The sequence below is a fragment of the Pipistrellus hanaki genome (genome assembly GCF_964339955.1).
Source record: "Pipistrellus hanaki genome assembly, chromosome: 3".
NCBI classification, from domain to species: Eukaryota; Metazoa; Chordata; class Mammalia; order Chiroptera; family Vespertilionidae; genus Pipistrellus; species Pipistrellus hanaki.
In genome coordinates, this window is record NC_140505.1 from 120978992 (window position 1) to 121001826 (window position 22835).

At 36.6% G+C, this 22835-nt stretch overlaps 1 protein-coding gene across 1 annotated transcript in view; it reads right to left on the minus strand.

Annotated features, from left to right (window-relative positions):
- Positions 1-1792: 1792 nt before the first annotated feature.
- Positions 1793-22835, minus strand: part of LOC311619707 (tenascin-R-like) — a gene marked incomplete at both ends in the record, with an annotated part of 44866 nt that continues 23823 nt past the window's right edge. Inside the window, 7 exons of the mRNA XM_084878251.1 lie at positions 1793-1975; positions 14498-14595; positions 16824-16930; positions 17475-17625; positions 18681-18810; positions 18980-19110; positions 20579-20839. Coding sequence (XP_084734377.1) covers positions 1793-1975; positions 14498-14595; positions 16824-16930; positions 17475-17625; positions 18681-18810; positions 18980-19110; positions 20579-20839 — 1061 coding nt within the window. The remainder of the gene's footprint in view (positions 1976-14497; positions 14596-16823; positions 16931-17474; positions 17626-18680; positions 18811-18979; positions 19111-20578; positions 20840-22835) is intronic.

Sequence of the window (22835 nt, forward strand, 5' to 3'; positions counted from 1 at the left end):
TGTACCTCTAATTTAATGTGAAACTAAGTATAATATAATATTGGATGCATTTACTGGGTACTGACTATGTAGCAGATATTGTTTTATTCAACTTACATTTCACATTTATTATCTCAAAAATCCTCAGAATATTCCAGCAAAATGAGTATTTTTACCTTCTTAAATATTCTGTGGGCTGAAAGTTATCAAATTAAAAAAAAATACATTGACATTTTATCTTGAACAATACAATATGCAATATAAGTGTGAACTTTAAAAATAACAAAAAAGAATGTGTATACCTGCAACAATGCTGATAAATGTTCCAGATCCTTCAACATTGCCTCTTACTCTGTGTACTGTGATGTTATATATTCCACCAGGAGTCAGATCTGTAACTGTGTACTCAGTCATCCTTCCCCAAACGAGATATTCTTTTGCAAAAGTTCTGTTTGATATATAAATCTTGTAATGAGTGAAGTTGGTCTCCGTTGGATTCCACATTAAATTTGCAGAAGAAGTATTCACAGCTTTTAACATTAAGCCACATATCTTAGATGGTTCTATTGAAAAGGTAAATCACATGTAAATAAAACTACATATATAATGATATAGCAAACGTGAGTAAGATAATTTAAACACTTATGTAATAATCCTTAGATTTATTCATGTACTAGTATGATGTCCTACATGTTCAGCTATGCAAATAGAGAAATAGAACATTATATATAAGTATATGTTTTTATTTAAGTGCCATATTAACATCCTCCCTTGTTCCCAACTAGTTTCCTTAACCAATCATAAATCACTTCCAATAGTCATTCTTATAATCTTGTGTCTCCTGAATGCTCTTTTTTTTTTTAGCTACCACCTAGCAGTTAACTAGTGTTAAATGAAGATGAAACAGAACAAATAAGTTAGAAAAGCAATGAGGACCAGAAGTGAGGGCATTTTCAAATGTGACTTGGTTATATCAGTTTTTTTAGTAGTTCTGTATCACTGCATTTCAATCCACTCATCAATGGAATTCATGTTGTTTCTTGCAATATTGGCCTCCAAAGGAGAGGATCCTACAGGCCTCACAATCTTTCACAAGAATGTTAACGTTATACTACAGTATAATGAATACTATAACCCCTCCCAACCCTAAAACATTATGAGACAGATTCACAATTGATTTACAAACTTTGGGGAAAAGAAGATAGAGTTTTCTGTTTATCAAAATGCTACCTCAGAAGAAAATAAATTGTGTTTATATTATTGTGTGTGTGTGTATATATATATATATATATATATATATGCACATGTGTCCCATATATGTGGCATGCATGATATATACACACACACACACACACACACACACACACACACATGTTAACTTCAGATTTTAAAAACCTCTATGTAGTTCCCAATACATTTATATATACAACATTTTTAATTCATATATTTTTGAAAGTTCTCTTAATATTTTTAAAAATATATTTTATTGATTTTTTACAGAGAGGAAGGGAAAGGAACAGAGAGTTGGAAACATTGATGAGTGAGAAACATCAATCAGCTGCCTCCTGCACACCCCCTACTGGGATGTGCCCACAACCAAGTTACATGCCCTTGACGGGAATCGAACCCAGAACCTTTCAGTCCACAGGCCAATGCTCTGTCCACTGAGCCAAACCGGTTAGGGTCTCTTAACATTTTTTATCATCAGGCTTTTATTATTCATTTATTAACAGGCTTTATGTTTTAAAATAGCTTTATTTATCCTGAGCCAAAAAACTTTCAATTTATTAAAATTATAAAACAAAGATTTCACTTATGATACATCCTTACTTGTAGTCACTTTTTTCATCACGGATACACTGTAGTCTTTGCCTCTAACTGTCTTCACGTGAAATGTGTAGTCTGCACCTGAAGTCAAATTCTTTACTTTGACTTTGTTTCCATAAGCAATTACTTTAAATAGCTTTTCCTTTCTATATGTCATATAATAAGATACCTAGAAGAAGGAAAAAATTTATGTTTTTCATGGTTTAAGAATTACTTAGCACCAACTTTGTACTAGTCACATTCACATAAACTGCTACTGCAAGGTCGGGGCTGTGATCCTTCCTGTATTCGCCAAGAAGTAATTTGAGTCTAGTGGAGACTAAATAGCAGTCAACTGCCCATAGCACTAAGCAAAGAGGACTGAATTAGAAGTAATTCACTAAAAGACTAATAGTCTCAAAGTGTTTTCACATTTTCATTTACATATGCTCTGACTTATATGTACCCTAGCTAATAAAAGAATAATATGCAAATTAACCATCACTCTGACACAAAATGGCTGCCCCCATGTGGACACCAGATGGCCACCCCCATGTGGATACAAGATGGCCACCACAAGATGGCCAGAGTGGAGGGCAGTTGGGAGGACCCAGGCCTGCAGGGGTGGGCAGTTGTGGGCAACCAGGCTGGCAAGGGAGGGCAGTTAGGGGTGACCAGACAGGCAGGGGAGGGCAGTTGGGGATGATCAGGCCTGCAGGAGAGGGCAGTTAGAGGTAATCAGGCCAGCAGTGGAGCAGTTAGGTGTCGATCAGACTGGCAGGGGAGTGGTTAGGGGCAATCAGGCAGGCAGGCGGGCGAGCAATTGGGATTCAGCAGTCCTGGATTATGAGAGGGATATCCAACTGCCCGTTTAGGTGGAATCAGGACTAAATGGGCAGTTGGACATCCCTTAAGGGGTCCCAGATTGGAGAGGATGCAGGCTGGGCTGAGGGACACCCCCCAATACACGAATTTTGTGCACCAGGCCTCTAGTATGTACATAATGATTAGGACTTTCCCTTTTGGTTGCCTGAGAGCAAAAAATATATATATTATGTAAAGTTGTATAACCACTTTCTGAATTCCATGCAAGCAGAAGGCAGGAGGAGAAAGCAGGACCTACTGAAGTCTGACGTTCTGGCCTAGGGAGGAATGCCACGATGTCTTCCTGGCTGCCCAAGAGGTGGGAGTAGTGCTTTTGCCCACATCTCCAGCTAAATGAGGAGTGCCCCTTGTGACTTATCATCACCAGCACCTGAGGGTGCCTGCTAGAGAAAGTAGCACCTCCCAGCAGGTCATGTACTTAGGCAGCAGGCATGGTGTTCAAATGTCTGGTTGATCACAGAGAAAGGAAACTGGAAAAAGAGAACAAAGAAAAGAAAAGGAAAAAAAGACCTGGAGCAATTTGTACACCCACGTGTGCCCTGGTAAAGATGCAAGAGTCTCCGTGGGTAAAGTATGGACCACAAAGAGTGGTCAGGCTTGAACTTATCTCATCCAAGAAGGCTGGCCTCCCTGCAAACAGACCCTCACAGCAGAAAGCAGCAGGACATATGCTACAGGGAGGAGCTGAAAGGAGTTAAAAATGATTGAACCAGAGCTGGTCTGTCATGTCAAGGAAGTGAGCAGTGGAGGTAATCCCCAGGGCCTCGAAGAACTCATGCATGTGCCAGGGAGAGAGCCAGTGTTTGCAGGACTGTTAAACTGATGTCATCGGAAGTCAGTCAGTGTTGGAGAGGTAGATGAAACCAGCAAGAGAGAGAACAGAAATAGACACTCAGGATGAAGAAGACGCTTCAATTTTTTGATAAATGAATCAATCACAAATGTCACATTTCATACCAGCCCATCTTTTATCATAATCTGAGCCAATCAATTATTCATTAAGTGTTGAGAATTGGCATTGCCTTTAGAAATATTCAGTGGAGTAATCTGATCGTTCCAATACTTTGGAGATTTTCTTTAAATTCATTAAATGATCTTTACTCTTCTTCACTCCTTACTTCATGTTTGTAAAACAGAAACATATTTCTAAATGAGAGTAATCACATTAATTTTATCTATTATTTCAACTTTATTATGCTTTAAAGAACATTGTGATGTGGTAGGAGTGAAACAAATTTTCTAAGTAGACATGTTTATCGCTGTTTTGTGGGAAGAGTGTTTTGTTACTGGAGGAACATAATCATTAGGTCTGGAAGCATATCATTGCTTATTGACTTATAAGGTGTCACTGACAATTACCTTGATTGTCTGGCATATGAAAAAATAGGAGGAGTGAACAGAATGCTGAGTACATCTGGTGTGGAAAAGAATGATAGGAGAAAGTACTATGTAATAATAGAAGAATATTTTCTTAATAAAGTACTAAGTTCAAACATAGAAAGTATCGTATTAAGATACAAATGAAAGGGATAGAAGGAAAGAAATGGTCTGTAGTGATCTAATGATGAATATATATACATTTTTAAAAGTGCAATTTGAAAAATAGAAGTTTATTCCCATTGTATGTGGGCTACACATGCCTAATAGAAGAAAACTGAATTCATGTTTTATGTCTAATTTCAAAGCAGAGTTTGAAGACCTGGGTTGATTAATTTTAAATGATGAGGAAAATGATCCCAATTATGCAAGTACACTTTGCTAAGCAACCAGGATACTGTTGCTTAATTCATTAAAATTTAACAAATAATCTCATTGGTTGCCTAAGACTAGGATAACCATTAGTAATATAATATAGTTAATAAAAATAATCTGAATCCTAAAGATTAACATGATATCTTAAAATAAGTTTCACTTAATAACAGATAATAATTTACAGTCTCTGAAAGAAATGTGTTCATTGATACAGTAAAAAATAATTCTATGGCTATATATTTTATCCAGCAACAAATAATTTTATGGGCTCGGTTAACCCCATGGAAAGATCATTTCTTTGGGCATTTGCTTTGAAATAATGTGAATCAGAACAGAAAGACAAGGGTAAAAAAAAAAAAGTGGATCTTTTACGATTAACATTTAAAAGGCAGATTTTTTACTAGAGAATACCAACACTGAATATAGGAATGGTTTGAATCATTCTAAAAGGATAGAACTTTTCATGAATGATTTATTATTCAAGATGCCCCTATCATTGAATGACATTTACAAATAGCAGATAGAATGCTCACTCCTGACTTTGTGAACTTGCTAATGTAGAAAATCCTTGCCTCTTTTCCATGCATCTGAATCCTACCCAATTCTGAAAGTTCATCTCAAGTTCCAACTTTTCCTGATAATGACATTCAGTATTTATACAGCACCTATTTTTGAGCAAGCATTATTCTATATACTAGAGATATTATAGTAAACTAGTGACTCCTCACGAGAAATCACAGGAGTCCTGCCCCCCCCCACCGCCAACCCCCCTTCCCCAGGGCCATGGGACCCTCCCAAGTCCCAGAGCCCCACCCAAATGGCCTGCACTCCACAGAACCGCCCTGAGTCCTGGAGTGCCGCCCTGATGCCCTGCCTCTGGGCCACATGGAGTGGCTGCTGGGCCCCGCCCCCATGGCATGCACATGGGGCCATGAAACCCCAGCAGAAGCCATGCAAATTGGATGCCGGGACCGCCCCCACTGCCCCATCCCAACTGTGCACACTGCCATCTTGTGATGGCATTATGGCGTGAGGGTCAATTTGCATATTGCCTCCTTATTATATAGGATAAGACAAAAAAGGCTTCTGATTGTAGGAAATTGTATTTCTAGTGGTGGCACCTAACAATAAGGAACTCAATAAATAAATGAATGAGATAAATCATCCATACCATGAGTGAATAGAAAGAGCAGTTTTATTTAGACTTCATAATCATGGGAGAATATGAGGAGATATTATTTGAGCTATAAACTCAATGATAAGAAAAAATTAACCGAAACTGGAGGCAAAATATTCATGCATAATGAATGTCAAGCACAAAAACCTTATAATGGGGATGTGCTTGAGAAACAGAAAAAGCCAAATATGATCTCAACATAATAACTAAGTAGACAGGATATGCAGATGAAGGTCCACTCAAATGAACTGTTGGAGACCATTGCAAGGAGTTTAGATTTAATTGAAGAGCAATGGGAATCTATGGAGGTGTCGAACAAACAAGAGGCGCTGTTTTGAATAGTTCTCTCTGGCTGTGATCTGGAAAGTGGACTGTAAGGTACTCAAGATCGGAAACAGATCAGTTAGGAGGTAAGAGGCTATTATCTGTGACCTCGGCTGCTGGTTGCAGTAAGAAATTATAGTGCTTAGGATGAGAGCGGTGCAATGGGGATGGAGGAAAGTGCACACATTAAGGGTTTTAGAGGTGGCAGTGGTAGAAGTAACTAGCTGATGAATTGAGGGATGAGTGAATAGGAAGAATCAAAGAATACAAAAATGGTGATTGCAGGACACTGTTCTTTGCTGAGAGATACTGGAAAGAGCAGACTGGGGGTCACAAGGGACAGCCTTGTAAGCCATGGTAAGGAGTCTCTGAAATACAAAATGATACATTTTATTTCGCTTAAAAAGAAAGAGAATGATGATTGCTATATGGCAAGGGAAAGGATATAGAGAAATTCACATTAAAAGTAAGCTTTTTTGCCGAGACCGGTTTGGCTCAATGGATAGAGCGTCGGCTTAAGGACTGAGGGTACCCAGGTTCGATTCTGGTCAATGGCATGTACCTTGGTTGCGGGCATATCCCCGGTAGGGGGTGTGCAAGTGGCAGCTGATCTCTCTCATCGATGTTTCTGTCTCTCTGTCTCTCTCCCTTCCTCTCTGTACAAAATCAATAAAATATATTAAAAAAAAAAAAAAAAAAGTGAGCTTCTTTGACCACCCAGCGTGCCTCAATGATTGAGCATCAAACCATGAACCACAAGGTCACTGGTTTGATTCCAGTCAGGACACATGCCTATATTGCAGATTCAAACTCCAGTAGGGGGCATGCAGGAAGCAGCAGATGGATAATGTTCCTTCTCACCATTGTTTCTATCTCTCCCTCTCCCTTCCTCTCTCTCTAAAAAGTCAACAAAAACATAATTAAAATGATAAATACTTACATAGTTAACCTTTTTAAAAAGTGAGCTTCACTGTGCAATGTAAACAGTGAAAACTTAAAAAAGGAAATGTAATAATTCAATAATTCACTCATCAAAATATTTGACTCCTGCTATATGTCAGGTACTAATCTCAGTAATGGAACCAATAGGTGATGAGTAGACAAAAGGTCTTCCCTCACAAAATTTACATGACAGAGCAGTTGCCAAATACATTATCTCATTTAATTCCCACAACAATTCTATAGAATAATAATCTTCACTGACAGAAAAAAAATAGGAGCAAAGAATATAAAAACTTGCCCAAAGTCTCATAGTTGAAGTGAAGTTAGGATTCAAAGCAAGAAATTCCAGGGCTTTGATCCTCCTGTTCCAGCACACTGCCTAGCACGCCTTGTAAGAGCACAGGATAACTGAACACAGGCATACAGATCAAAGTTGCATCATATTAGAAGGCTAGCACACTCGGTCTGGAAGATAGAAATTATGGAATAGTAATTTTGGAACTCTATCCTTAAGGAAATGGTGATGTTAGCACATGTACATCTATAATAGCATGACAAAAGTAACACAGAAAAGGTTAAACTGAAGTTTCATGAAAGCTCTGTGCAAGGAAATCTCACTGTCTGATAATGGGATCAGAGAAGGTTTCAAGAAAGAAGTAGGATTTGAGCTGGGCACTAATGGGCCAATTTTTGCCAACTTCCACCTTATCATTAAATCCAGATAACAGTCACTCTGCAACTGCATAGTCTACTATCAAAACCCCTTTTCAATGTGGTTGTTAAGTACTTCAAATGTATCCAGTTAGAACTGAGATTTTTTTTAAGTTAGTATAAATTTTGAAGAGTTAGTATAATGTAAAATATATCATTAATAATTTATATATTGTTTACATGTTATTATTTTGAATATGTTGGGGTAAATAACATATACAATATTACTAAAATTCATCTCCCTTGATTCTTTTTACTGGTTCTATTAGAAAATTTTAAATTACACATATTATTCATGTGTGGATCACATTATGTTTCTACTGGATAGTGCTGATGTTACATCACTGAGTTCATAAAAAACTAATAGTTAAAATGTGTGTGAAAGGAAATGGCAAACTTTCATAAATGTTCTATGTCAACTATTGATTTATTTTCTAAGTTCACAATGAATTCTCTTAAGTCTTAAATATGCAATCTAATATTTATTTTTATGCTTAGAATAGATTAGACCTTCAGTTCCATTACACTTCTGAGATTCTATTTAAAGATATAAATATTTTTGCACTCACAGTACTCATGAAAAAGGAAGTCAATACTTTCAGAGGATTACTAACTAGAACAAATATTCAGTGTTTAAATGAATTTCACAGTTTGTCCATACTAATAAATGTTCCTTATCTTTTGAACTCAGAATACTGGGCAAAACCAAAGGAGGAATTCTATTGTTTAAAGAAAACCCTAATATAAAATTTATTACCAGAATATTTTGTATAAGAATATCTCTCAGAGATTAATTCTTCTGCAAAAATATAAAACTGAAGTTGATATCCTAATCTCATAAGAAATATGATACTTGTGTTCTTATGTCCTCTATAATATAGACTTTAATGACCTTGTATGCCATACAGATTCCATCATTTCACATTAGTAGAGAACTTTTAAATAATTTGGTTTTCCACCCTTTAAGAACCAAATGGAATTTATATTTTAGTAGTGGAACTGATAATACATAGTGACTTAAGATTTTAGTCAAAACAGTTCCTTTGGAAACTTGCCTTGGTTAATCAACCAGACCTTAATACATAGTAGCTTCCTCCCTTTTGTTTTACAAGGTTTGTGAACTTGATCTTATCTCCTCCACTCTTTATTGAGATGTTGGTCTTCTAGACTGCAAGTAAGTATCAAGGAGACAAGAATTTGTTGTAGAAGGATTAACATTTTTTAATGTTGAACACTAAATCTGTTGACAATGAAATTGGTTCTGTTCTAGGAATCTTTCAACTTAGCCTAAAGGCATACATAATACCTACATCTTTTAAATTTTTTAAAATTAATCTTTATTGTTGATAGTATTACTAATATCCCCTTCCCCCATCCCCCCACATACCCCTTCCATCCCACCCCTACCTGCTGGAACCTAACATTGCCACTGGTAATAAAATGTAAAAAGAGCTGGCCAACCTTGATGGCTCTAAATGGTCAGAGCTATTAACTCATCTTCTAGTTGAGATAGTGGTGGTTGAGGCAACTTTAATTTGTTAATCATATGTAAATGTAAATTCTTGTTGATTTTCTGTTGTTGGAACTTCCCCCCTAAGAGATGTCTTTGTTTCAGAATCTCAATAAAAGGAATGGTAAAAGGCCAGAGCAGGGGTTAGTCTTCCCACTAAAGGTGGACTTCCCACCTGGCCCCCATTTTCCAAATTAACTCTTTTCCAGTCTCTTCATTTTAGTGTGCGGCCTTCTCCAGAAACAGGACCCTGAGTGGACCCTGAACCACGCGGGTTGTGTTAAGGGATCCCATACCTACCCACCCTCAGACCTTCACTACAGTATTGTCTATGGGTTATGCATATAAGTTCTTTAATTAATCTATTCCCATCCCTCCCTTCCCCTTCCTCTGAGATTCATCATCTTTTTAAAAGCGAACACAAAACTCCCCTTCACTTTATTTCTTCTAAATTTAAACTATAAATTAATTATAATAATATAAAAGCTAACTTTTTTTTATGTTTGACTATTGGCAACTTTTAGATCCCTACTTTTCTTCCCAGCCTACTCCATATCCAGATAATCAAGATAAGAAGGTGATAGCTCTCTTACCCTTTAAGCTTAGGGAAAATTTCAAACACACAGCCTCTAGTCCTTTGCCCCTACACCCTCTATCCACAATAAAATCCAGAAACCAACCCTACTTACCTTCAATTTATTTCCCTTCTCACTGCACCCCTACATGAGCCCGTCCCCTCCGAGGAACCCTCAGTGTGTGTGAAAGCCTAAGGCACTTGATTTCTAGTCACAGATGAGTGTGTTGTGTCAACTGCCTTGACATCCAAAACATTTCTATGAGCAATCATGTCTGCTTCTGCGCAGACATCAAAACAACTGTATTATATAAATGCTATGACAAAGAAAAAAATAAAGTTGTGTGAGTCAGAGAAGAAGGTAAGTAACAATTTTTAGAAATAGCTAGGGAAGCCACCACCCGCCCCCTTCAAAAAATGGTGAGAGTGAAGAATATATAAGTGATCATTTAAGGGAGGAAAAGGAACTGCACAGATACATGTCCAACAGGTGTGTACTATCAACTAAAGATTAAGATGTCTACTGCATTTACAATATGAGTCCGAAATTTAAGATAAGTGTAGAACAAGGTAAAGAGATGATGGTCCAATAGATTTGAATTGTTCTGAAAGTTGGCTTGATCCTGAGGGTAAGAGGGAGCCAACAACAATGGTAAGGGCCTCAACTGAGGCATAGAAAATGGAGATAGAAAGGAAGGGAAATATTTTTACAATAATTCTAAGTTAGAATTACTACAATACCATGAACAAGTACATATAGACATGAAAGAACAAGAGTAGTCAAAGGATGACACTAAAATATCTAGTATGGAAGACTGATAAATGATGTTAAAGGGAACTTTTATATAAGGAATGATATCTGAGTAGGGTCTTGAAAAACTGACAAAGAAAAACATAGAAAAGAATGTATTCTGGTTGAAAAGAACAATATAACCAAAGAATACAATCAGGAACACATAAGTATAAGAATAATGATGGGCAATACAATTCAGTGGAAATATGAGATGTATGAAAAATAGAAGATTAGAAAGGCTGTTAGAGTCACTCATTGGAACCAACGATCACAATAAGCAATATATATAATATTAGGTAGACAGTAGAGAGCCACAGAAGGCTTTATACTTTATATAAGCCTTACAGTTAGATCTATAATATTATCTTCCTATATATAAACAATCCTACATAATAAAAGCCTAATATGCTAAGTGTTCGACCGTTGGTTCAACCATTTGACCAGTCGCTATCATGCACATTGACCACTAGGAAGCAGATGCTCCAACTGGTAGGTTAGCTTGTTACTGGGATCTGGCCAATTGGGACTGGGTGAGATGGGCCAGACATGTCCTGGCCCTGATCGAATCTGATTAGGACTGAGCCAGACAGGCCAGACACACTCTGGACAAATCCGTGCACTGGGCTGGTTTTGGCCTAATCCCTGCAGGCTAGGCCAAGAGACCCCACTGGTGCATGAATCTGTGCACCAGGCCTCTAGTTATTTAATAACTAATATTTTATATATTATTTTAAATATTTTAAACTTAAGTTAACTAGTAATACCTTTTAAAAATATTTTATTTATAGTTGATGTACAATATTATATAAGCTTCAAATATACACCCAGTGATTCGACATTTATATAACCTATGAAATTATTGCCTCAATAAATTTAGTACCCATCTGACACCATACATACATATTACAATATTATTGACTATATTTCCTATGCTGTACTTTACATCCCATGACTGTTCTGTAACTACCAATTTGTACTTCTTAATCCCCCCAACTTTTTCACCTATCCCCCCAACCCTTTTCCCATATGACAACTGTCAAATTATTCTCTGTTTGCTATGTGTCTGTTTCTGGTGTGCTTATTTATTTATTTTGTTTTTTAGAATCCACATTTAAGTGAAATCATATGGCATTTTTCTCTTTCTGACTTATTTTCCCTTAGCACAATACCCTTTAGGTCTATTCATGGTGTTTGCAGATGGCAAGTCTTCATTCTTTTTTATGGCTAAGTCATGTTCCATTGTATGTATGTATGTATATATATATCAATATAACACTACTAAATCCATTCATTTGTTGATGGACACTTAGATTGCTTCCATAGCTTGGCTCTTGTAAATTATGCTACAATAAATATATAAATAACAATCATATATAACAATCATTTTTAATCTTTTTTTTTTTACTTTTCTCTTCCTCTTTTTCTCCTTTTGCCCACCTCCTCCTCTTCCTCTTTTCTTCTTCTCCCTTAATAAGACCTTTGAATATGTCTTGTAATATTCTGTTTGATGGTGATGAGCTCCTTTTTCTTGTCTGGAAAACTCTATCTGTCCTCTAATTCTAGCTTTTCTGAATAATCTTGATTATAGGTCCTTGCTTTTCATCACTTTAAATATTTTGTGTCAATTCCTTCTGGCCTGCAAAATTTCTGTCCTGACAGTCTTATGGGAGTTTCCTTGTAGGTAATTAACTGCTTTCTCATGATACATTTAAGATTCTTTCTTTGTATTTGACCATTGGCATTTTAATTATGATGTGTCTTGGTGTGAGCCTCTTGGAGTTTATCTTGTTTGGGGCTCTTTTCCTGGACTTGTTTGTCTATTTCCTTCACCAGCTTAGGGAAGTTCACAATCTTTATTTTTTTTTAATTTTTTTCAAATAGGTTTTCAATTCCTTGTGTGCTCGCTCTCTCTCTCTCTCCCCCTTCTGCCATCCCCATGTTGCAAATGTTATTAAGCTTGAAGTTGTCCTGAGGGTCCTTAAACTATCCTCATTTTTAATTTTTTTTTTCTTTTTGCTGTTCCTTTTGGATGTTTTCTGCTTCCTTATCTTCCAAATTGCCGGCTTGATCCTCTGCTTCATCTACTCCACAGATGATTCCCTGTGATGTACTCTTCATTTCAGTTAGTGCATATAACAACTGGGTTGTTTTTTGTTTTGTTTTGTTTTTTTAATGTTTCTAAATTTATTTTAATGTTTACTATCTTTTTGTTGAAGTTTGCCCAAAGTTCGTCTACTCTTCTCTTAAGTTCATTGAGCATCCTTATAAACCAGTGTTTTGAACTCTGCATCTGTAGATTGCTTGTTTCCATTTTGTTTGGTTCTTTGTCTGTAGTTTTGTTCTGTTCTCTCATTTGGGACATGTCTCTTTGTCTCCTCATTTTGACCAACTCCCTGTGTTTGTTTCTATGTATTAGGTAGAGCTGCTATGCCTCCCAGATATGGTAGAGTAGCTTTATGGTGGCACAGTCTCTTAGGTCACTTAAACTGGGGACTCCAGATGCACTCTCTTTTCCCACCCTGTGACCTGTGTGCAACTTTTTATTGTAGTTGAGCCTTGTTTGCTGTGAATGGAAGCTGTTTTACCCCCAGGCTGATTGGCTGTAAGGACTGGCAGTGACTACAGCAGAGGATCTACTGCACAGAGGCCAACCCCCTAGAGCAGGACTTGTCTCAGTAAGATTCAGGTGTCCACTGAGTCCACCCCTTGAATGTGTCACTTGTAGAGGTGATTGGGTGGTTCTGTTTCAACATGGTCTGAAGCCGTCCACTGGATGTGCTGGTTCTGGTGCCTCACAGAAGGTGTAAGCAAGGATCAGCTGCAACCTATGTCCTGCCTAGGGCTACCAAGCATGAGCTACAAAGTGATTTGCAGATGGATGTTACTTGTGCTGGGCTTGGAGATGATGGAAGAGGCCACGCTGCAAACGAAAGCCAGATGCCACTACTGCCAGGCATGGGGCCACTTAGCAAGAGATATGGGGCTCACTGAGGCCAGATGCTGCTTGTTTGGTGTTTGTGAACCTTTGAGATATTTTAGGAAAGTCTACAGCATGAACCAAGACTGGTCATTTGTATAGAAAAGCTACTGGAAATAGCTCAAGTGGGCCTGAAGTCGATTGGAGCAGGGCCTCAGGGAATCACCAGGGTGGAGTGAACAGTGTGAGCCAGGTTGATGGAGACTCAGATCAGATAGAGCACCTGTCTCTTGGCCCTGGGGGGTGAGGGAGGTTTGGAACAATGGTCTCTGGAAGAAAGCTGTCCCCAAAAGCCCTCATTTTAAAGACAGACAACTCAGTTCCTCTCTTTTTGTGCCTGATGCCCCAGTGCTGGAGGTCAGAGGAATAAGTCTGAGTAAGTCCATGTGGGCCCTTTAAGATGAACACCTAGGACTCCAGGAGCCTTCCATCTCACTCAGCCACAATCCCCACTGGTTTACACAGCCACAAGTTTGTGGTACTTCTCAGCACTGCAACCCTGAGATGGGGAGCCTGGTGTGGGGCTGAAAGCCCTTGCTCCTCAGAGGGAACCTATGATACCAGGATATTTATCTGATGTTTAACTATCACACATGGATATGGGACCAAACCATGCTGCGTCTCTACCCCTCCTATCAATCGCAACATGGTTTCTTCTTTATGTCCTTAAATCCCCCGAAAGGGAGTCTGTGGCACGTCACCCAGCTTTAATGCCTAGAATTGTTATTTTGGCAAGTGCTGTGCTGCCACAGAAGCATTATCCTCCAGAGCCGTCATTCCTTTATTTACTTTTGTACTGTGTATGTGCATGTCTAATTGCACTGAAATTTCAAGCTCATTTAAAGTCAAAGATCAGCTTTTACTTAAATTTGAATGTCTCCCACGACAACTTTGTACTTTCAAAGCAGTACATAGAAGAATTGCTTTGGAGAAGAATTTTACATTAAAGGGATGCTACTATTGTATAATGTCTAAAACCATTAATGGAAAATGAAGGACAAAAAGAGGGAGTAAAATAAAGACCTCAGTAAACAGCAAGGTTTTATGACAGCAGCACTGTTCTTTACCTGAAACTTTTCGAAGCCTCCTTCTGGGAGTTTCCAAGACAAATATATTGTGTTTTCTTCCTGCCCAAAAATTAGCAAGTCTGATGGTGGGTCAGGACCTTGGGCAACAAAATAAGATACAGAAAAGATATTTTTTTAAAGGTTCTGCCATTATCTTATCTACACTGAACTGATGACCTTGGACTATCACACTATAAAAGAGAGGACAGGATACCTAGGTTTTTCTAGTTAGTTTTAGCACTATCTGATCTCATACAAGCTATTTACCCTGAGTCCCAGGCTCATCTTTACACTGAAAAGAAAAAAAAAGAATTTTCTAGAAAGCCTTTTTCCATAACACAATTATATGAACTATGAATTTTCAAAAATATTTTTCTCATAGCAGAATTCAGTGTGCAGTTACTGCAATTGGGATTTTTAACTTAAAAGTTTGTGGCACTGCATGAAGTAAGAGATGCATCTTTTTCCCTTCCTTAAGTTAATAAATTCCTTTTTCCTTTAAACATTATATCTGAGAAGGTTCTAGAAACTTATTTTTCTAATCAGTAACATGTCTCTACTTCTAAATTATATTTCAAATTTAAATGTTGCATTGCTTTCCTTAATTGGGAGAAATGTAATATTAATGTTTTATCAGAATTGAATGATTTCATCTCTAAATTCAAATTTTGCATGATATTTTTGTTCCTACTTACATACTAAGCTAGTTTATTAGAATTCAGCTCAAAATTAAACCTGTATTACTGATTCACAGTTATTTTTATTTTATTTTTTGTAGTTCATATTGCCTTCCTACTGGAATTAATTTATCCCCCCACATTACCATAATATATTTTAGCTCTGTTTTGTAAAGTTTTAATATCCCATTACTTCTAAATGGATTTGAGGTGGTTTTCAAAGAAAGGGTGGTACAAAAAAAATTATATATCGTTAAAGACACAAGTGAAATTGTCTGGGAAAATAAAGCCAAAAAACCCTCTAAAAACATATTATTAAACATAGGTAGAAATGAGAAACTTGGGTCCAAATAGAATAATGATTTCTACAAAGTCACAGAGCCAAGAATGGGTAGAGTCAGGCCTTCCAATAACCAGTGACTCTTCTACTGAAACACAGTGGTTATATAAGGACAGAATTTAATGTCATGAAAATGGGGTTCAAATCCCTGTCATTATGTATAAGCTACTGAAATTCTCTAATCCCGACTTTCCTCATTTGAAAAAATACCTCATTATGATTGGTACAATAGAATAAAGAAAATTAAGTGATACAAATCATAAATATTCTTAGCAGGTGCTTGACAATGAACAATCATTTGAAGCAATGATAACAAACAACAATGATGATGATAGTGATGATGATGTTGACAACTCTAAAGACACACGCAAATCTAAGAAGGTTTCACAGATACAAAATAATGAGTTATCATTTTAAAAAGTGAAGCCATTTCTCACTTATTTCTAGTGTGTGTGTGTGTGTGTTTTTAGGATGATCTTCTTGAGAGGCAGCAGTATCATATCAGTTAGCTTAGATGCCTGGGTTAAATCTCACCTTAAACAATGAATTATGAATGCCTCTGAGCCTTAACCTACATTTTAGGTAATCTTGGGAGAGTCAATGTGGTAACTTAAGCACATAGTACCATGTTGATATATAAGTGCTCAAATTCTTTAGTTTATTTCCCTGGAATTGATTTGATTGCTCTTGCTTTTGGCAGAGCTTTCCCTTCCTCCACTTGGAAATTTCTGAAATTAAGTCTCTTCTCATCCTCCTAGGACACTGGCACTTGTGTGCACATTAATGCAACTGACCTACAGATCACATGGCTCTTTAGAACGTCTGAATATGCTCACACATGTAAGTGATGCTAATAAGGTCAGAAGAGGCCAATTGAATCCAAATAATGCAATTGAACACATAGTGTTATCTATTTTTATCATAGTCCAAGGTGTTTGTTTGGCTTTCATAAAATTCTATAGATACAGTCAAAATGTTAGGAAAGTATTTCATAATGATAGTGCCCTGGGATTTAGGGCACTTTGAATTTCCACTAAGAACTTTAAATTTCATTTTAGTAACAAGGTTTTATACCTAGGCAGGGATAACTATTCTTATTTTCTAAGTGTGGACATAGTAGTTTTGCCTAAGGTCACATAACTAGTAAGTGATAGAGGCAGGAATGTAACCCAGGCTATCTCCATATTACATGCAGTGCTCCTTCTCAAGCATGTAACAAACTAGTTCCAAATCCATTCATTTAAGTTGGATATTGGCTTTAAATAAAACTATTCCCCTTATTTTATAATCAAATATAAAGTAAACTCACAAGTGCTAACCATGAGGACAATAGCATGGCTTCTCTTTAATCCCTTGGTAGTTATAACGCTAACTGAAAAGTCAGTCCCTGGAGAAAGGTTATCAAATGTGAATGTCCTACACAGAAAGAAAGAAAAAAAGGCACACATTAAGATATTTAGCTCAGAAACATTTGGAAAACTCTATTATCTCACACGACCTGAAGAAATAACGTTATCTATGTTTGGTTTTTATTGCCTCACATGGAAACAATGTGCCATGCTTGAACACAAATGGTTAATTATAAATCAGATCTTCTCACATGGAGAAATTTCATGTAAATCAAAGTGTATATTACACATACAAGAAAGACAATATCCTGAAATAACTCATTATTATCTATTTGCAGAGGTAAATTTGGCTCTACATATCAGTATTCTAATTACATTATAATCCAAATTTTTTTCTTGCAAAGTTTTCTAATATCTATTTATATTAAACCATTTCGTTTATGAAAGACACACACACACATACACACACACACACACACACACACACACACACACACACATATATATATATATATATATATATATATATATATATATATTTATATATATATATATAATGTTAATTTTGTGTTCCATGTAACTTGACATAATTTCTTTCAATATTATCATACCTTTTTGTGGAAGGCAGGATTTCTTCTTTCATTAACCTTTCACTGGATATTGAAATGATGTACCCATCCAGAAGACTTCTGGGTGAAGGCCAGCTAACAGTTACTGCACTTGCGTTTCTGCTATGGTTCAGAAATTCAACTGCACTTGGGGCTGTATCATTTAAAACACAGACATAAGATAACATTTTCTAACATACTAAGCACCTGTTTTAAAACAACCCTGAAACACTCAGAGGATTGCTTTGATATTCTTCGAACTCTGAGGGTATCCAAGACATTTCTCTTATTCTTCTGAGTAGACATGAACAGTTAAAAGTCAAAAGTGGAAAAAAGCCAGCAAGAATAATTTTAATCTTTAAAATAAAGCTGATGTGTATCCCAATAGCATTGTACTTAATATTTCCCTTGCCTCTAAAATTTAGGAAGAGATTATATCTTGGTCTTGTGCAACCATGATCCTCAGAAATATTTAATGATTTTTAGGACTCATTCTAATTAAATACCAAATAGTGACAAGGTTAACCATCAAGAAAGTTAATTGCAATCTAAATATGAAATGCTTCTCTTCTTTCCTGAGGAAAAAAAAAAGTTAAATTAAATAATATATAATATATATTTTCTTTCCTCTATAAAATTCTCCTACATATAAGAACAAAATGTCAATATATTCTTCTCCATTTGATTCTTTGTTATTATAGTAAAAGAATACTATACATGACCAGTTTTTAAATATATAAATATTTATATATAGCATCAGTGTCAAGAATAACTAAAATAGTTATTCCAGAAGACTAGTTGACAATTTTATTTCACCTAATTGTGAAAATATACATTTCGCATATACCCTTCCCAATCACCCTTCATTTCATATGCCAGCCACGGAATAAGTTACCATCTGCCACTGGGAGTAAGTTGCTAACACTGGGGAAGAATGGAAAAATTAAGTCTGAAATGGAAAATTTGATCAGACCCAGGCAATTAGCCACCCTATTACCTAATAATACATGTACAAAAAAAGATTGTGCTAATCCTTATAAGAGGAAATAGAAATAGAGATAAGAGAAAAAAAACTGCCAGGCCATAAAGAAAATCTAGGAAAAAACGTACTATTTACTAAATCTTCCCTAAAAGCAAGCAAACAAACAAAAAACCCACAAATAAATATTTGAACATTAAATAAGACCGAAAGTGCTTACACAGCTGTACCTGTCTGTATTTCTTTTATGTTAGGAGTGCTGTCTTTAAAACCTTCTTTCTCTGTCCGAATTGAAAAAGTGTACTCTGTAGCAGGCTCCAGGTTAGAGAATGTTGCTGCTTCTTGCACTACCTTCTGAACCTAGCAACCCAAAACAATACATTTGCAAGTTTTCATTTAAGAAGTGCTCTATAAGCAAAAAGCTTGGGGGTTATTTCATTTCACTACTATCTAATATAAGAATGCAGTAATATTGAATTCAGCATGAAAGATTCAAGTTTAATTCCTCCAAGAGCCTTTTATAACGTACCATGAAAATGTCAGCACAGTTTATGCATGTGATTTCATAATGCTGAAAATTCCCGTCAGCTCGATTCCAGAGAATTTCTATGGAAGAGTCTGTAACTTTGCCCTCATGGATAATTGATGGTGCCTCCAAACCTACCAAATACACAAGACACACTTAAATTCTTCTTGGAAATTTTCTAACTGGGTTTTTCTTTTAATTTACCCCTTTAAGGAGACAGCGGGGGGAATAGGGAAGCACAATATGAAAAAATAAGAGTAAAGTTTATTAATCAACTATTTCTATATACTAATTAAATATAGTTGTTTACACAGACAATGACAGTTTATAAACTATGATAATCAGTTGTGATACTCAAAGTCATTGTAAATGTCATTACAGGCAGCTAATATTGATGTTGCAGCAAAAACTACATCAGAGCAAATTCATGGGAACAAAGGCACAATATTCAAAAGAGAAAAAAGATATTAAAGTTTTCTGAAACTATTAGCATAAGCTGAAAAGACAACAGAGAGAAAAATGTGAAGTCTGGACAAAGTAAAATAATCCTCTTTGCATCAAATATTGGCTGAAGCTAGAAATTTTTATCTTCAGAGTTCTTAATGGTTATTTTTCTAATTTTAAAGATCCTATCGAACATAAAGACAAAAATTATTGCAGACAAACTGAAAAACTGACAGTTCTAGACTATCTTATATATTGACATGTTTTACTGCTTGATAACACAATATTGACATTTTTAGATAATCGAGCACTAATGATTTTCAAAGACAGGAATTGTCAAAGAGAATGCTACTCATGAGATTTGTAATACAAGGAAGAGAGGCAGAGAATACTTATATGAAAGGTATATAAAAATTATGTGTCTTGTGACATCAGTTTGGGAGTATTGTATGGAAAATTTAAGTTTAAACAATAGTGGAAGGATTATAATTTGGGAGACAGAAGACACTTGGTAGTATAATGATGTACGTGAAAATTTATATAAACAGATAGAGCAAATCATAAAGCACCTGGACATGGTGTAGTCAAAATTGTAATGTTTTTAAGACTCCATGTGATATTTGCATGGCATTTATTACTCTGTACCATTTATTTCTGCATATACTAGATTAATATCTTAGATAAATTACATATATACCAAATGTTCAAAATCAAGATTTGTAGAATTTTTGAGTGACTTAAAAAAAAGATGAGTCTAAATCAATATGAATCTCATAAGTATTGGTATGAACAAATGTAACATGTTTTCATTGTAAATATTCGGAGGTGACGTTACACTTCGAAAGACACTTTTAAAAAAAAGTAACCTAGTCCTCACAATCTGCCTAAATTACTCACATCCCTCACTTTTGGATTCAGTCATTGAAAGTTCTGATTACAAGCACATTTTTGATAATGGGTAGATTAAAATTTTTATGACCTCAATTTTATGCAAGGTTAACTCTAAACAATAAAAGATCGGGCTCAGTAATGAGTTATCTGCAATTATTTTAAAAGATCTTTAAAAACTATTGCATTACTGTGAGCATAGCCTACTAATTGGAAATGGTACATAAACCAAAATCAAGATAAAGCTTATGCAAGTCCTAAAATACTTACATGTTTTTACTGCAGGCACATAATATGCATTACTTAATTTAGTCCCACTGATGACGGAAACAAAGAAATTATATTCTGTGCCTGGGGTTAAACTGTCAACAGTTATTTTATTGTCACGTTTTAAAGGCCTGGTTACATTTGGCCCTCCTTCTGTTACAATATGTATGCCATCAAACACTCCAATATTAGGTGCTTGAACAAATAAGATTACAGAGGTACTGTAACTTTCATAAGGAATAACAATTTGGACTGGTTTGGGCTCTGAAAGATAAAAAAGATAGATTTATAATAGTAGGGTTGTTTGTTTTTTCCAATTTTAAAATATATTTCTCTGTATTTTGTCTGGCCTGTCCTAGGATATGTAACAATATTAAATGTCTCTGCATTAAACTTATGTTTCCTATGTCAGCATTAGACAGAAAAACAAGGTGGATCTTTTGATAAACCATATGTACAAGTGTACTGGAAGTACATAATTAACTTTTACTTTTTGATTTGCAGTAATAGTGTCAAAAACATAATTAGAGATTTTGCAAGTGGTTATCTTTTTTATTTACTAAATAAATACGTCGGAGACCCTATATACTACAATGAGTACTCAAAAAATAAATAAGGCCAGGTTTCTGCATTCAAAGCTCCCAACCTCAGAAGTAGATGCACATATTACTAACTAGAAGCCTTAAATAGTCCAAGCATTACTGACATTGGGTAGAAATAGAGAGGAAACCTCAGGGAAATGTCCGGACAGATTTTATTAGGCTTATGCTTGAGCACAAGGGAGGCAGCACAGAGGAAAGGAAAGTCCTGTGAACTGGCTGGGGCTGGCTCTGCTTGGCTGCTTTTATAAGCTGGGGACAAGGCAGGCTTGTGTGTGTGTGGGGGGGGGGGGGGGGAGAAATTGGCTTTTTTGACAAAAGCAGGCTTGCGAAATTTTCCATTTCTGGATCAGGCAACTTCCCTTTGCAGCTGTGATGCCTCCTAACTATGTTCTCAGCATGCTGTGAGGGCAAGGTGATGGACTACTCATCATCACCACCCCGGAGAGGTCTGATAGCAGTCAAACCTTGACCAACAACGCAGGTGGGTCTGTAGTTCCCACATGGGCAGTTAGAAGGGATATGAAATCAACTGCCTCTGCTTTTGAGTAGGGAGTGGAGCGGTGCTAACTTTCTTGAGGTCGGTATATCTGACATTCCTTCTGGCCATCTTGTCTATGCTTGGCTTCCTGATCACCTGTATTCTCCCTCTCCCTCACCCAGTTCCTATCCTGTGTGTCAAGAGCTGAGCTGATGATGTGAACAAAAAGCTGTTGAGAGGAGAGGAAGAAATATCAACTGTAGCAGAGATAATTAGGGACGGCTTTCCAGAGTCAGTGAAGTGTTATCTGAGCCTAAAAGGATAATTCAAGTTTACCAGAAAGAGAGTGTGTGAGGGGGAAGACGCAGTAAGAAGGAAATTCCAGGCAAAGAGAATACATGAGCCCAATGTGGAAACCCAAAAGGCATCGTCATGTGCTAGGAGTGTCCAGTTCTTTCTGCTCTTGATCAGCAGAGCATCGTGGCAAGTTACTTAGTCCCTCTGTGGTTTGGTTTCCTCATCCCTAAAATGGGAAGGAAACTAGCATCTACTTTGCAGGGTCATTGAGATGATTAAATGAGAGGCTATATTTATAGATAAAGTGCTTAGAGCTGGGCAGGCACACGCTTAGGCTGGTGAAAGCAAGCGGTGTGTGTAATAAGAGGGGACAAGGCATGGAAGGGCCCCTTCTGTGGCCGGACGCTGTCTGTGAGAGGCTTCACATACCAGGCCACAGATGTCAGACAGTATCCTGCAGGCACAGGGATTTGAGCAGACATTTCATTTCATTTTTAGGAACACAGCTCTGGCACCTGCCTGGAAGAAATTTTACACTCTCCCTGACCTCTATTAAATAGCTTTATTTGACCTCAGCCTCCCACTGTGCTATTTAGAGCAGATTTGAAATTTCACACAAATTCTATTCACGTTATTTTCCCTCAAGTCAACTTTAATCTCAATTCTATCTGTGGATTATTGGCATACCATCCGGTATATCCCTAGATTTGTCTTTTCCCCCCAAGTAGATATCGTCTTCTAAAATACCTATTCTGCAGAAAGTCCTTTTTCCTTCACAGAATAATTAGATGGCCTTTTCAGTTCTACCGGTGACATATGGTTTCAGGCAATGGAACTTGTTCTTAGTCACTGTTAAATATTTGATAATGAGATTCTGCTACCT